Source organism: Chlorocebus sabaeus, chromosome 22 (assembly GCF_047675955.1).
Source record: "Chlorocebus sabaeus isolate Y175 chromosome 22, mChlSab1.0.hap1, whole genome shotgun sequence".
Lineage (NCBI taxonomy): Eukaryota > Metazoa > Chordata > Mammalia > Primates > Cercopithecidae > Chlorocebus > Chlorocebus sabaeus.
The window spans coordinates 49,526,378-49,541,603 of NC_132925.1; the positions used below are offsets into that span (position 1 = coordinate 49,526,378).

The 15,226-nt window shown below is 43.2% G+C and overlaps 1 protein-coding gene across 7 annotated transcripts in view; it reads right to left on the reverse strand.

The window, feature by feature from the left end:
- Nucleotides 1–2,042: 2,042 nt before the first annotated feature.
- Nucleotides 2,043–15,226, reverse strand: part of NR2C2 (nuclear receptor subfamily 2 group C member 2) — a 102,059-nt gene continuing 88,875 nt past the window's right edge. For all 7 annotated transcript variants that reach the window (XM_007985338.3, XM_038003503.2, XM_007985342.3 and 4 more), the window contains 3 exons: nucleotides 13,533–13,670; nucleotides 12,427–12,532; nucleotides 2,043–8,487 (listed from right to left, as the gene is read on the reverse strand). In XM_007985338.3, the coding sequence (XP_007983529.1) occupies nucleotides 8,313–8,487; nucleotides 12,427–12,532; nucleotides 13,533–13,670 (419 nt within the window). In that variant the 3' untranslated portion in view covers nucleotides 2,043–8,312. The remainder of the gene's footprint in view (nucleotides 8,488–12,426; nucleotides 12,533–13,532; nucleotides 13,671–15,226) is intronic.

Here is a 15,226-nt window from a genome sequence, read left to right on the forward strand (position 1 = left end):
TACGCGTCTGTAGTTCCAGCTATTTGGGAAGCTGCGGTGGGAGGATCTCTTGAGCTTGGAAGGTCAAGGCTTCAGTGAATCATGATCATGTGCTACTGCACTCCAGCCTGGGCCACAGAGCAAGACTGTCTCAAGAAAAACAATTTTTAAAATAGGTTTAATGATAAAGTGAAGGACCAGTTGGACCATGTCCCCCTAGAAACTCAACCAAGGAGACTTGACTTGTATCTGATACACGGCGCCAGTGGTTAAAAGAATTAAAAAAGGACGGTGGTGCTTGGAAGAGCAGAACCAAAGTTTTCACTCCTCTACCTACTAGGGCCTTGGCCAAGTCTTAAAGCTTTCTGGGTCTGTAACTGGTTTTGTCTGTAAAATGGGGAAAAGGCTACCTTTTCTGCCACATGAACTAGCCGCCTGGTGAAATGATGTCATACGACAATGTGTTTCATTAACTGTTGGAGATTATCACATTAAATTGAGCAGATTTGGGTCTTTTACATTTGATGCTCAAGTTTGATTCTGTACCAGACCTGTGTTCGGGGTGATGGCTTGTCGGGAGTGGGAGGGGAAGGTGGGCAGAGACTGATGTATAATGGACAGGTGTTCCTTGAGTGACCACAGACTTACAAAGGGAGTGTTTAATTGCAATCTCTGCCATCAGCATTTTGGCTGGGTGGAAAAAGCTCTCCTCCACTCAGAGCCCTCCCATGTCTGCTGGTTTCAGTTCCCCACCCAACTGACTGAAGTCTTGACCTTGCCACTAGCTGCCTGGGCATTCTACTTGGCTGCAAGGGCTCTTTAGAAAGCACCTAGTTCCTTTTGGCTTTCATCTGCAGTTTAGGTCTCCATAGCTAGTGACACAGAAAGCCTTATGAGAGTATTCCTTCCCTCTAGGGCCCAAAGAGGCTACTCACCAGCAGGAATGTCCTGAACCAAAGGAGTGGTAACCCTTCTCTAGACAGAATAAATGTCTGGTCCCTAATGGGACAGAAAACTAGGGTTTGAGTTCAGGCTTGACACAGGAGTGATGGGCAGTAAGGTGGACAATCCAGACCCAGAAGGGACATGTGTGGAGACAGCAGCATTCCTGTGGTGCAGTTACTGCTTGTGTGGCCAGCTTCACAGGCAGCAGGTGATTTGTGGAAATAACATTATTTTATTTTTTTGTCCCCTGTAGGCTACTTGATCCTGGATAGTTTCTCTTTAAACCTTTGTCTTTCCCTATTTTGTTTAGTAGTGATGAAAGATGGGTTTAAAATATACAGAAATGGGAGAAAATTAGAGAAAATATGAAGATTTTATAATTGATACATGTTCTTAATTTTATTTGCACAAGCAGTGTTCACAGCCTTATTTTTCTGAAGTGACCACTTTTATTCTCTTTGAGGCACTACCTGGCAGCACCATCTAAACCTGTATCTGCTGTGGTCCCAGTTACTCAGGAGGCTGAGGCAGGAGGATCGCTTGAGTCCAGGAGGTTGAGGCTGCAGTAAGCCATGACTGTACCACTGCACTCCAGCCTGGGTGACAGAGTGAGGCCCTATCTGGCTGCCAGTGAGTTCTGTTGTGCATCAGACTTTGGACCTCAGAATTTTCACCTGGAACATGAGAGGTCAGATGACATCATGAGTATGTTCTAACTTTTGAAACTTCTGGAGCTTATTTTTACTCTTGATAGCACGTATCCTTAAAGAACAAGCTTGTCAGTTTAAGGCCTGTCTGTAATGGCATCTGGTGGTCCAGCAGCCTAACTGTGCTCTGCTCCAGAAACATCTGTGTGGCTTCCCTACCCCTATACCAAGGAGCTGCCCTGCTGGGTGGATGTAAAGACTGTTCTGCCAGGGTTTCCCACTAAAGGTGTTAACAAGTCACGTGGACCACAGAGGGCCCAATCCCCCTTGGCCGCTAAGGCTAAGGTTGGAGCCAGAGAGCTGTAGGGACAGGACCACCAGGATGCTTCATCTCCACAAAGGAGAGTGCCGCACTGTCTGGGGGCTGGGCGTCACTACTATCATGAAGAAAAATGAGGAGCAGGATGCATGTTAGTCTTTAATTCACTTTTAATAGTATAAACCTCATTTAGGTAGTAGTATTAAGCCACAACAATAATGCCACATTGAAACAGCATTTAATAAAATGCATAAAGCTAATTCATGCACTGCAATACTCTATATACAAACACAACAATGCAAATTCTTCTTCAAGACTGAAGACATTGATTAGATATAAAATTCAGTTTAAAAAGAACATGCTATTTTTTAAATGCCATCACATAAACAAAGTGATTTCACAGGGAGAAGAAAGCTGTATAAAGCTACAGCTTTCAACAGGTTTTAAACCTGGCATTAAAATGTAATGGCAAAACCAATATTTTCTATATTGTGAAGGGCAAAGGTTACAGAAACGGTCCCAAGAAAATCTAACACCCAAATTTTCCTTTGATAGATAAGATGCCTTTAAAAGGGCTGGTAATGCAGTTGCATTCTAACAGAGAAGTCCAAACTACAGGTAAAAACTACGGCTTGTACTGTGAAAAATGTGCAGCTTTTCAGTTATAAAACTAGTTGAACACTGGTTTATAAGACAATCCGTAGAACAGAGAGACTGTAGAAAAATATTCCAGCACTTGAGTTGTGTGTGGCAGCAGCATTTGAGTCCATGAATGCTATGGTCGTTAAAATAACTGATTATACTTTCCTAAAGAAAAGCCATTTTTTAATGCAAAGTCTACTACTTCCAAATGTTATTCCAAACATTAAATTTTAACAGTCTATCAATCAATAAATGTTGAACATTTTTTTCTATTTTGCATGTATAAATATCAAGACGCCAAAATTATTTATAGCTGGGCATTAAAAAATCTGACATTTTTCTCCCCCCAAAGATACTTTTCTTAAGCTCACACTTTGTTTTTAGACTGCTGTTAAGATACATAGCCCCAAAGGAAACTTTTTATTTTAATTCGTTTAGAGACTGTCAAGTTTCCAGTTGCATTTTAACCAGAAAGCCACTATCAATAGCGTGATTGTCACGATAGGCTATAACAGGGAAAGGTCGCACAATCTTGTGGGATGAGGCCTGTGAAATAGAAGCTTTCTCTACATCAAAAACAGGGAAGCTGAAGGCTAAATGACCCACCGTCTCACAAAAGGCACTGAGTACTATGGTCTCATAAAGTATTTTTAAAACATTTTGATAACTTATTTTAAAAAGAAAAAGAGTAACCTGTGGATTATGTGAGTTTTTGCAGCGATCCAGTGATTCTTTCCAGCAGGCCCCTGCTTCCCAGTTCTATGAGCAACTACTGCTGGGCCAGGCCCTGGCTCTCGAGGGCTGAGTTTCAGTTTAAGGCCAGATTAAGGGGGAAAATCATCCGAATAGACCTGGACAAGGAAAATTTGGTATCTGTAGCTTTTAAGGGCACATACATCCATAATAAAATGCAATTCTTATCTGAAAATTTAAAATCATAATTTATAGAAAGGAGTTAAAGTCTGTGGATTTCATTCACATGCTTACTGTTAAGAGAAGTAACTTGCTATTTGTAGCTTATATGCCGCAAAAGTTAGCCATCAACATCCATGCTTAGTTTTAAAGAATAATACTTGGTAGGTTGTTTACTTTTAACTGAGGATAGAGAGATGGAAATTACTATTTGTTCAGTCACAGGACAGTGCCCCAAATCTTGCTGACTGAGCACAGAGCAAGCCTGGGAAATTGCTACCATCTTTGGGAGTCAGGCCTCACTGACACAGACCGTTCTGAATCTCTGACCGTGACGCCTGTCTCTGGGCTACTCAACAGAGCTAAACAGCTGGGAAGGCTGACGGCTCAACCCAACTGCCAAGTCCCTTCCAGGTAGTGCCATGAACAGGTGCATGAAAAGGTTAAAAATTCCCACGTAGTTTTGGATATTAAGATAAACCGTCTTCCAGCTTCCTGGCTCTTGTCTGAACCTGGAGAATACAGGGAAATGTCACCCTGTCAGAACCTCTTCTGCCTGGAATTCTTCCTTTTGCAGAGTGGAGATTCTGACTTCATGGCCCTTCCCAGGCAGGCTCACCCAAAGGAAAATGGAGTGAAGAAAATCACCAGCAAATCTTCCCTGCTGAGGGACCTTGCAACACCCACATTAGTTTACATTAGCAACTTTATCAAAAACTCTCTTTAGAACATAAGGAAAGTCTGGATACATGTCTGTATACATAATATACATCTATGTACACATACACACACTATATACACTGTACATAGAGAGAGGATATAAACACATGTACATTCATTCAGTCTTACAGCCTAAAAACCTGTACACGCACGACGCTGCTAAAGGGACCCAGGGCTGGACATGTGAAGTGCACGCTGGTGGGAGGCACACAATGAGAAGGTCCAAACCCTGCGTACAAAAGACCCAAACCAACCCTGTCTTGATGAGAGGCTGGCTTTAAAAATTTACATCAAAGTTAAGACATTTTCAAAGAGCCACATAACCGAGAGAATGGAAGCTGGATAAAGGAAGCACGTGGGGCGTCTGCTCTGCTGGCTCAGGCATTCCCAGGGCCTAGTGGGCACCGCCCTCCCTGGGAGAAAAGTGGCTATCAGATGATGAGACTTTCCATGACCTGGACTAAGAGAAGAGTTAAAATGTTACCTATGACCCCATTGCACGTAAAGTCATTTACACTAGAAAGTGGGCAACAAACTTCCGGACTCCAGTGAGATCAGGTTCCAGAACATGGATGTACAGACATGGCATGAACTACTGATTGTGGCCAGGGGCTGGAAGCCCTGCAGAGGGTGGGCTGTGAGCAAGAGTGCTCTGCAGGAAATATCCTCAAAGGACTATAAAAGTAAAAGCACTAGAAATAGCTAGAGTCCTTAGAATTTTTTGTTCCTTGCCGTAACTATCCCCCAAACAAGACAGACAGCTAAATACGTGTGTAGCGTGGATATTGCCTTGAGATTAGGGAGCCAAACGCATCCACTGTTACCACCATGGCTGGTGTCCTAACCGCCTCAGAAGAGTCCACATTCAATACTGACAATGACAAGCTAAAAATCAGTCCCTCTTGAGGGCAATTACACATCTTAGAAGTGACTACACCTGAAATTAAATATAAAGCCCAGAACAGCAAAAGAACCTCAAACCACAGCCTTATGGCAAGGATTAGACAATAAATAATGTAACCCCTCAGGACACACATAGAAATGTCAAATTAAGAGAGTATGGTAGGTAACATACTTCCTTAAAAACACCTTCCAGGAGAAACTTGAAAAGTATTACTTGCTCAACTAATTTGGTCTTTCAAAAAATCTCTTCCTGTCCTGTTTTATGCTAATGTGTAATGATCTCCACCATTTTCAACATCTATCTGTCTTAACCCAACATTATATGAGATACTTCTGGAAAAGAGTCCACTTAACTAAGAGGTGACAGCATGTGTCTGTCCCACCTCTCTGAGCCAGCTGCCTCTCCTCACTGAGGGAGGAGCGGCCAGGCCAGTAGAAGACAGAGCATGACATGGCTCCGTGGAGTTCAGCAGCCAGAGGACAGGTCTCACTTCATGAAACCCAAAGTTTCACAAACTGCTAACAAGGGCTATAAGCCCTGTGAAAGCTGGAGCCCAAATATTTGGTTTGCATCTCTTTAAGTAATTCTTGACTTGGGGCTGACTTTCCTTAACCAAGCTGATGGGAGATGAAATGGAGCTGCAGTCAAAGGCTTGAAATGAGTTCAAGCAACAAGAATTCAGGTTATGCGGACATGATCCTTAAAGAAAAGGCCACTTCAAAGTAAAGCCAAGAGGATCTCAGAAACCAACCAAGAGGTGTTCAAAGCCAAAACAGTCCCTGGAATCAGCCATCACCAGCAAAGGGACTGAAAGAGCAGGCCCAGGTTAGAATCAGCACCTTTCCAAGCAAAATCATGTCTTCTGCAAGGCTGTTTCACCAGAGCCCAACACTTCCTCATCCAACCTGAGTCTAAGAGGCCTACTGGCTGCCACTGAATGACCTGGGAATGAGAGGAGGGGCTGGTGGAGACCTTTTCACCAACACCAAGAACTGGGATCTGAAAGCTATTATGCTTGTATTCCCAGGGAACTGCAACATGGCCCTCATGGTCACTCTCAAGAATCAAAATGACGGAAGGCAGGCAACAATCTGTGTTAGAGGCACGGCTGAGCTTCAGGATGCCTGCTACTAAAATCCTCCTTCACAAACAAGAAATGAAACAAACCTGCCCTAATTCCATTGTCTCAGCTGGTTTTTTGTCTTAATTTTGAAACTGAAAACATCAGGGTTAGAAAAGTAAAAAATTACTTTAAGCTGGCAAAATTAAATCCTTTCCATCATTTTATAATGGCCACCCCCACTACTCCCCAAAATTTGTTGCCACGGCAAGAATTATAAAATGATATAATTAAATCCAAATAAGAATTTAGAAGTTGGAGACACTGGTCTCACTTACCCTACTAACAATGACTGGCATAAAGTGCTGCTAACCCTTCAGGATCAAGCATCCTGTTCTGCCTTGAGCCTGCGGCAGCTTCCATTCTGTCCAGTGTAGCTCCACAGGGGCATCTGTAGCTGGCTGGGCTGCACCCCTATGGAGCACACGTGTGGCACCAGCCTCAGCCAGATCAGAGCACCTGTGAGGCAGGGGAGTGTCCAGGGATCTTTTTGGATATCATCTGATTAACAAATCAAGAGGGGCAAATTTAACCCAACAGGGTGTATTTGTTTAATCTGGACTATTTAAAAAGAAAAGACAAAGCAATTGACCTGGTCTTCCACATGCCACTTTTCTCAAAACAGGAAAAGCTTGCTATACATTCACATCCATGGGAATTTATGGGTGTTTGCAGTTAGACATAACTGCCTTTTAAGCATGTATTCTGTTCTTGCTGTAAACTCTGGTTGCTATAATTTATGAGGAGAAAGACTATCACCGTGGAAATTAAGGGTTGTTTTTAAAGAGCAAGCAGTCTGCATTTAAAATGCTCCAGGGTAGTCAGCAGGCACACACCTGGGGGAACCAAAGTGCACAGAGTGCTGGGAACATTAACAGACTTGCCAGCAGAGATGCCAAGTCTACACACATTTTAAAAATCTCTGGTATTTAAGGTCAACAGGAAGAAACTGTCCTGAAACCTTCCATCCAGCTTTACCAGGCCCTGACCACTCTGGCCAGCCCCACAGTTCTGATGGAGCTGCAGAAACACAAGTCCTTTTCAAGGGGGCATTTGGAGTGGAAAGCCCTGGGAAGGTAACCCTCACACTCCAAGGCCACACTCCTCCATCTGGACAAACACGCAAGCACCCCCAATTGTATTGGAAGTACTGTCAAGGGCTCAAAATGCCCACCTTGCGCTTTTTGGTCACAAGGCTCCATCTGCCACGAGCAGTGGATGTGACTTGGGGATGTTTTCACTTGCTGGAGGAATTGTACATCTCATTTGGCAGTTAATGTCTGACTAGTTGCAATCCAATTCAGATAACCAGTCATCAGAGGAGAACCCCAGGTTCTAGAGGAGTCTGCAGATGCCCATCAGAGACCAGGACCAAGTAGTCAGGGAACCTGACAAGTGTCTGCTCTATGGCTAGAAGCTTCTGGACTGGGTCACCACCAACTGTGCTACCACACTCCCACTTACTGCATGATGCAAATGAGCCACGTTTCCATTCACAGAATTCAGCTCAACTCCACAACATGTGCACACAATTAGGAATGATGCCTTCTTTTCTTAAACATAAATGATTGTCTCCTGTACCCTAGTGAGTTTTCACAGAAACCATTAGCATTTCGGCAAAAGACATATATAGTTTTCCATTTGCCCTGCCCACAGGCAAGATGTTGCTAACATTACACATTGATAAGTGCTTAGAAAGTGCTAATATTATTACCCTGGTAATTAGTATCTATAATTCCAAGGACATTTTTTATATATATATACACACATACTATTCTCTTAGGTTCTTTCAGTTTTCTTTAATACTAGTCTTGAAGTTATAAAACCTTTTTTTTTTTTTTGTTTTTTGCCCTTTGAGAATTTCTAAATACAAATTGAGTTAAAAGATTGCTCCAAAATCTGCTGCTTCATCAAAAGGCATTAAAACATTTCTTATGTCAGGAAAGGATCCTACTAGTCTTTTCATTGCCATTGTCTGGGATTAACAGATAAGAAGAAACCAGACAGGAAACGGCTAACATATGGAAATATTTGCACATACCAAAATACCACTACTTTTCTTTTCTTTGTATGTGAACGGTCCCGGTAGGATTCTGTTGCTCCTTGGCAGGTGTGTGGTGTGTACTATAGACTGGCTCCGGTGATCTGGCCATTATACTCTGCTGTCTCCATCTTGAGGATGTAGGGGATTATGCTGTCTATCGAAACATTGCCAATGAGGCCAGTAAAAAAAAGTTCTTCTGTTATGTTGGAGCTCATCAGCCTGAGTGCCGGCAGGCGAACGAGGATCCGGGCCAATCTATAAAAGGGAGCGTCATTAGAAAAGGAGACTGTTTGATGCCCTTCAACCACAGCTCAGCACAGGCTCCTGGGGCCCTGTCTGTATTGCACAGAATCAAACCAAATGGATCCACCATTCACCCGCCCTTTTTTTCTGATTTCAACAGTTCCTCTAATAGAAATTTATCATGAGAAAAAACCAAATGAGTACAAAATGTATGTACAGATATGTTCCCTTCACTCTTGTTTATTCCAACTCTCCTCACCCCCACCGAAAAGAGAAAACCTGGAAATTCATCAACAGAGGACAGGTTAAAATAAACTAGGAGTCTTCATATGATGAACTGCTAGAGACTCATTTAAAAAACGATAATACAAATCTGTATTTACTGATCAGGAAAGACATCCATGACATATTGCTCAATAAAAATTTAAAGGAGATTATAAAACAGCAAGTATAGATGTGTACATAAAGTACTGGGAAAATGTTCACCACAATGCTAACAGTTGGGCTCTGGGTATTGGGATTTGAGGTGATTTTTTTCTTATTTTTTGTACTGCCCTAATTTTCAGTGTCCATTTAGCATTATAAATAAAGCAGTAAAATAGCTTTCATAGGCCAGGCGCAGTGGCTCATGCCTGTAATCCCAGCACTTTGGGAGGCCGAGGTGGGTGGATCACGAGGTCAGGAGATCGAGACCATCCTGACTAACACGGTGAAACCCCGTCTCTACTAAAAAATACAAAAAAAAAATAGCCGGGCGTAGTGACGGGCGCCTGTAGTCCCAGCTACTTGGGAGGCTGAGGCAGGAGAATGGCGTGAACCCAGGAGGCAGAGCTTGCAGTGAGCTGAGATCGCGCCACTGCACTCCAGCCTGGGCAACTGAGTAAGACTCCGTCTCAAAAAAAAAAAAAGAAGAAAGAAGAAAAAAAAAATAAAAAAGAAAAAAAAATAGCTTTCATTTTGAAGAAACTTGGGGTGGAGGGTGCACCACGACGCTGCCCTGGAGGGCCACTGAACACTGTGTATCTCAAGTGTCCCATGTGACCAGGCCATTTCCCAGCCAGGACTGCATCCCAGGCGAACAAGTGAAGCATGTGCCAGGATGCTACTGCAGAGTCCTGTGTGACAGCCCAAACTGGAAACACCCTACCGTTTCATTAGCAGGGAAATAGGAACCACAGAAAATGAAGAAGAATATGTATTGTTATTGTATATTACATGAAACCTTTTGTATTTTATGATCCCAATTATAATACATAAAAAATTTCTGGAAGTGAATATGCAAAATGTTAATAGTAGGTATCTCTGGATAGTGCTTTTTTTTTGTTTGTTTTTTATTTTGAGACAGCGTCTTGCTCTGTCATCCAGGCTGCAGTGGAGTGACATGATCACAGTTCACTGCAACCTCAACCTCCCAGGCTCAAGTCATCCTCCCACCTCAGACTCCTGAGTAGCTAGGACTACAGGTGCACGCTACTACATCTGGCTAATTTTTCATTTTTTTCTCGTAGAGATGGGGTCTCACTATGTAGCCCAGGGTGGTTTCAAAGTCCTGGGCTCAATCTTGCTGCCTCAGCCTCCCAAAGTGTGGAAATTATAGGTGTGAGTCACCATGCCCTGCATGCTTTTTTAAAAAAAGGTTTTTAACAGTGCTTTTTAAAAAGTTTTCTTTTCCCTTTCTAGAACATTCTAAGTTTTTCTACAGTGAATACTACTTATTTTTAAAATGGGAAAATGTATTCATACTACGCAGGTAGCATTCCAGCACCAGTATCCGTTCACTCAGCCACAATGAGTCACTGTGCTCCAATCTTGCAGGGCACACAAAGGTGTAAGGGACCTGCCATTTCAGCTGGGCCTTAGGGGCTGGCTAAGATTTCTATCAGCAGAGATACAAAGAATGGGGAGGGATGGGAGGTATTTCAGGAGGAATAATCAATATGAGAAAAGGCACAAGGATGGGGAAGAGTCAAAAATGGATATTCCAGATAGTAAATACCAAGATAAAGAAAAAAATGAATATGCAAATAGGATGTAAAACACTCTAGGGCCTTTTCTTTGAGAACTCTGAGTGAATTTCTGATCCCTATAAGAAAGCCTCCCTTATCATTTTGGGCTCCAAGTAACCTGTCATCACCCTACCCAACCCTGGGTCCCTGACTGGATAGGAATGACTCATGTTTTCAGACACATTATATCTACTTTCCAAGGCAACAGAATTGCTGATGTTAAAGTGATTCTAGAGTGTGCTGTGGCTCTGCCAGCAGCCCCAGAGGGCCATTTCCAGCCATCTTTTGGCCATGGGAACTGTGGGAGAGCAAGCTTGTGGCCTCCTAGGAGGACAACCTGACTGACTGCACACTTGGCTGGATGTATAAATTCTGGGTGTGGGTGCATTCCCTGACAGTCCCATTCTCTATGTATTGAGGCTGAAGTTATTCCAGATTCATGATGAAGTCTTCGATGATTCCAGTAGAAAATGGATCTTGCTTTTGTAAAAGCCACATCTGGGCAATAGAAGTATGCCAAAAGGAGAAGCAGGCTCTTGTCTACCAGCAGGACCAGCCAGCCATAAGACACCCCCAGTCACACCAGAGAAATGGCTGGGACTGTCCTGGTTTTAGCGCTGAAAGACTAAGAGCTGGTTACTCTGCTGGGGGGCAAAATCATTTCTTCTGAGAAGCACTGGGCCAGAAGGGGTAGCCCCCAGGGGCATCTCTGTTCCATGGGGCTCCTGGAGACTGAGGTCTGTGCAGAGGACACACATCTGGGGAAGGTGGGCCCGTGTGTCTTCCCAGGCTGTCAGTTTTGTTCCAGTGTTTATTTTAGGAGGACATGGTGGGGAGGGAAATAGGAAATACTTTACTTGAAAGGGTCTCAGAAATTCATGTAGCTTCTGGTGGGTCAGAAGTTGTCATAGGAAAGCACTCTTCCATCTTTGGCTGGAAAGCCTGCCAATGCATTCTGACCTTTGGCAGATCTGAACAATTTTCCTGCCTAAAACTGCATGAGAAAGGCTTTTTTTTTTTTTTTTTTTTTGAAACGGAGTCTCACTCTGTCGCTCAGGCTGGAGTGCAGTGGCATGATCTCAGTTCACCGCAACCTCTGCCCACCCCACCAGGTTCAAGCAATTCTCCTGCCTCAGCCTCCCCAGTAGCTGGGATTACAGGTACCTGCCACGGTGCCCAGCTAATTTTTTTTTTTTTGTATTTTTAGTAGAGATGGGGTTTCACCATCTTGACCAGGCTGGTCTTGAACTCCTGACCTCGTGATCCACCCGCCTTGGCCTCCCAAAGTGCTGGGATTACAGGCGTAAGCCATCACACCTGGCCCTAATTTTTATACATATATTTTTGCTGCACATTAATTACAAATACTACCACTAATTTTCACCCAAATAAACTTTTTTCCATCAGTTTATCTGAGGGCAAAATGACTTTATGTAACTCATTCACTTCTTTATGGGGTCAGATTTGATTTCTGTCAATAAGAACTTTTCTGTCAAGTACTCTAGCACTGCCTCTTCAATGGATGCTGACCAGAGAAGCAGACCTTTCAAACTATTCTGGACAAGGGAATCTCCATGAGAACTCAAGCCTCATGTACAGTGTTAGCCCTAGAACAGGCCACGTAGCATCTGCTCCAACTCCTCCAATTAAAGAGTAGCAATCTGAGGCCTCGCTCACAGTCACACAGCAACACTGGAATCAGCCACAGTCTTGGCCCTCCTGCTGGCACCGTCTACACTCTACATCACCTCTAGCATTCAAGAATTATCTCTAGCTCTTGGGAGCTAGGAAAAAAACAAAGAAAACTCAAGAATTAGAGTGTGATCCACTGGAGGCTCTATCAGGCTGCTAAAAATGGAAAGGTTAACAAAATTTATATTAGAAACTACAAACCGAGCCACATTCCTTGCGGCCCCAAGCAAGAGTGCATGCCTGAATGCCTCACCGGTAGGTGTCTTCCGAGTAGGTTTTCTGAACATAGTCCTGCAACTCCATCTGTGCCTTTTCTTGGAATTTTTCAATCTGGCTTGTGCTGGTCAAACCTGGATGATCTGAAAACAGAAAAGTACCCCCCCCCCATTCCCTTTGTATTTGAAAAGTCTCATTTGCAGACTTCTTAGTATTTTTAGTCAAACGTCTGCAAACTTCTTAAGTATAACAAATTGAACTCAAAGACTGATCTAATTTGGGTATTATTAGAACGCTGGCTTTTCCTCTGTTTTCTGCCCAGGCCTGAAGTTCCTGGGAGGGGGTCGGGGACCCTGAGTGGATGCCAGTCTGAGCAGCCCCACATGGATGGTTCTGGACATCTGGCTTCCCACTACCCTAGAAAAGACAGTTTTAAAAACTATCGCATAAAATTAGGAATTGTCATTTACTTTCTAAATATTTACTTATATAATTTGTCCCAATTTTACTAGCTATTTTGTTATTTGTGAGTGGAGGGCTGGGAAAGAAGAGAAAAAGGTTAAGCTGTGTCCAACCCCTACTGTGAGGTGAACAATGAGCCTAAGTGACTTTTCCAGGGCCTTGAGAGGAGTGAGGCCAGCCCAGGCATCGTGATTACTGCCTCTTCATCTCCTGTGAACATACCTTTTAGCATGCTCTGCAGCAGCTGCTGCTACTGCTATACACAGTCTGTGGGCAAACAGGTGGAGCTTCAATGTGTACTGGATTATATGCGCTAACAAAGCTTTGAAACTGGCAAAGGGCCAAAAATAAATAAATAAATAAAAAGAAAGGACATCGGGTGGTAGCACACTTTTGTTTTATATGGTGTAGTCTTGTTTGGCCAATGGTTTCATTAGGACACAGATTAAATCTATTCAGTGTGTGACATCATCAGGCACTGCAGCATATTTCTTTGCGGCTGTAAAGGCAAGAATTTAAAAACGTTTATGTATTTATCTAGCAAAACACCTATCGTAAGAACACTAGGTCACATGTAATCTGCAGGCCTCTTTCTACACCACTGATGGCAACATGTTCATGTTCAGAAACATCAGTAGATACAGGTGGAAAAGGGTCATGCGTCCCCACCGCATATCTTACCGGGGCTAAAGAGAACTATAGCTTTAAGGTATGCATACTCATAGCCATCTATATCCAGCTTCGCCATGCTGTTACAGAACTCCTGCAGCTTCCAGATGTGCTCCATGACTTGCTTTATCCGGTCACCAGAAAGTTTATCTAGAAACCAATATCACAGATCCTCTGAGAAAGGCTGGTAAGAACAATAAAACCAGCTTATTTGAGGGACCACAGATGGAAAGAAATGGGACCATTTCACTTTTTAATGAAAAATCAGTAATCTCAAGATGAACAAGAGCTTCATTTTCCAGCTGCAGGTGAAGTGACAAGAGGTACCCAAATTCTGCTCCAATATGGGTTCTGCCTCAATAACGAACCCCTAGACCAGTGATTCTCCCTAGCCCTGCTGCCAGGCAGCTGGCCTGTAGGTGTACATTGTGAATTCCTTTTATTCTGTACCTGAATAATAATTTCTTTATTCTGAAGACTCACAGCTTACATACTTGGTTAGGTTTTTTAAGTCTCTGCAGGCACCTGAACATTAAATGCTGGTAATTTTTACTTATCAAAACAATTTTTTTTTTGAGTTGGGTGTCTTACTATGTTGCCCAGGCTGAACTTGAACTCATGAGCTCAAGTGATCCTCCCACCTCAGCATCCTGAGTAGCTGGGACTACAGGTGTGCATCACCATGCCTGGCTTCAGAACAATTTTATATATTTCATTTAATCCTCATGACAATACTTTACTGGCAGTATTAGTATTATTATTCTCAGTTAAAAAATAAAACTGTCTAGTTGTGGTGGCTCATGCCTCTAGTCCCAAGGTTTCAGGAGGCCAAGGCAGGAGGACTGCTTGAGGCCAGGAGTTTGAGACCAGGTTGGGCAACATCATGAGAGTCTGTCTCTACAAAACAACAACAACAACAAAACATCAACACCAAAAAAAAAAGAAAACTAAAGCTCATTTGTGAACAAATCTTACTTCAATAAAATGTTGTAAGGGTTTTTTGTGTTTTTTTTAAGTCTCACTCTGTCCCAGGCTAGAGTGCAGTGGCACAATCTTGGCTCACCGCAGCCTCCGCCTCCCAGGTTCAAGCGATTTTCCTACCTCAGCCTCCCAAGTAGCTGGGATTACAGGCACTCACCACATGTCCGGCTGATTTTTGTATTTTTAGTAGAGATGGGGTTTCACCATGTTGGTTAGGCTGGTCTTGAACTCCTGACCTCAAGTGATCCACCTGCCTCGGCCTCCCAAAGTTCTTGGATTACAGGTGTGAGCCACCACACCCAGCCTGTTATAGGGTTTTTAAAACTTCACCCTTACGTAACTATTCCAAGGAAATTACTAGAAAAACAAATGTATGACTAGGTCACTCACATTCCTAGGTATCAAATACCCGGAATGCCCAATTAAAAGTGAAGTTCCAAGCCTAGGCAGCATGGCGAAACCTCATCTCTATAAAAAAAAAATATAAAAATTAGCTGAGTGTGATGGCACATGCCTGTAGTCCCAGCTACTTGGGAGGCTGAGGCAGGAGGATCACTTGAGCCCAGGGGTTCAAGGCTGTAGTGAGCTATGATTGCCACTGCACTCCGGCCTGGCAACGCAGAGACTCTGTATCAAAAAACGAACAAACAAAAAACAACAATACTTTCCACTTCAGCTACAAGTGTAGATTTTCAGTGTTACTTTGAATTCTGGGCATGACAGCG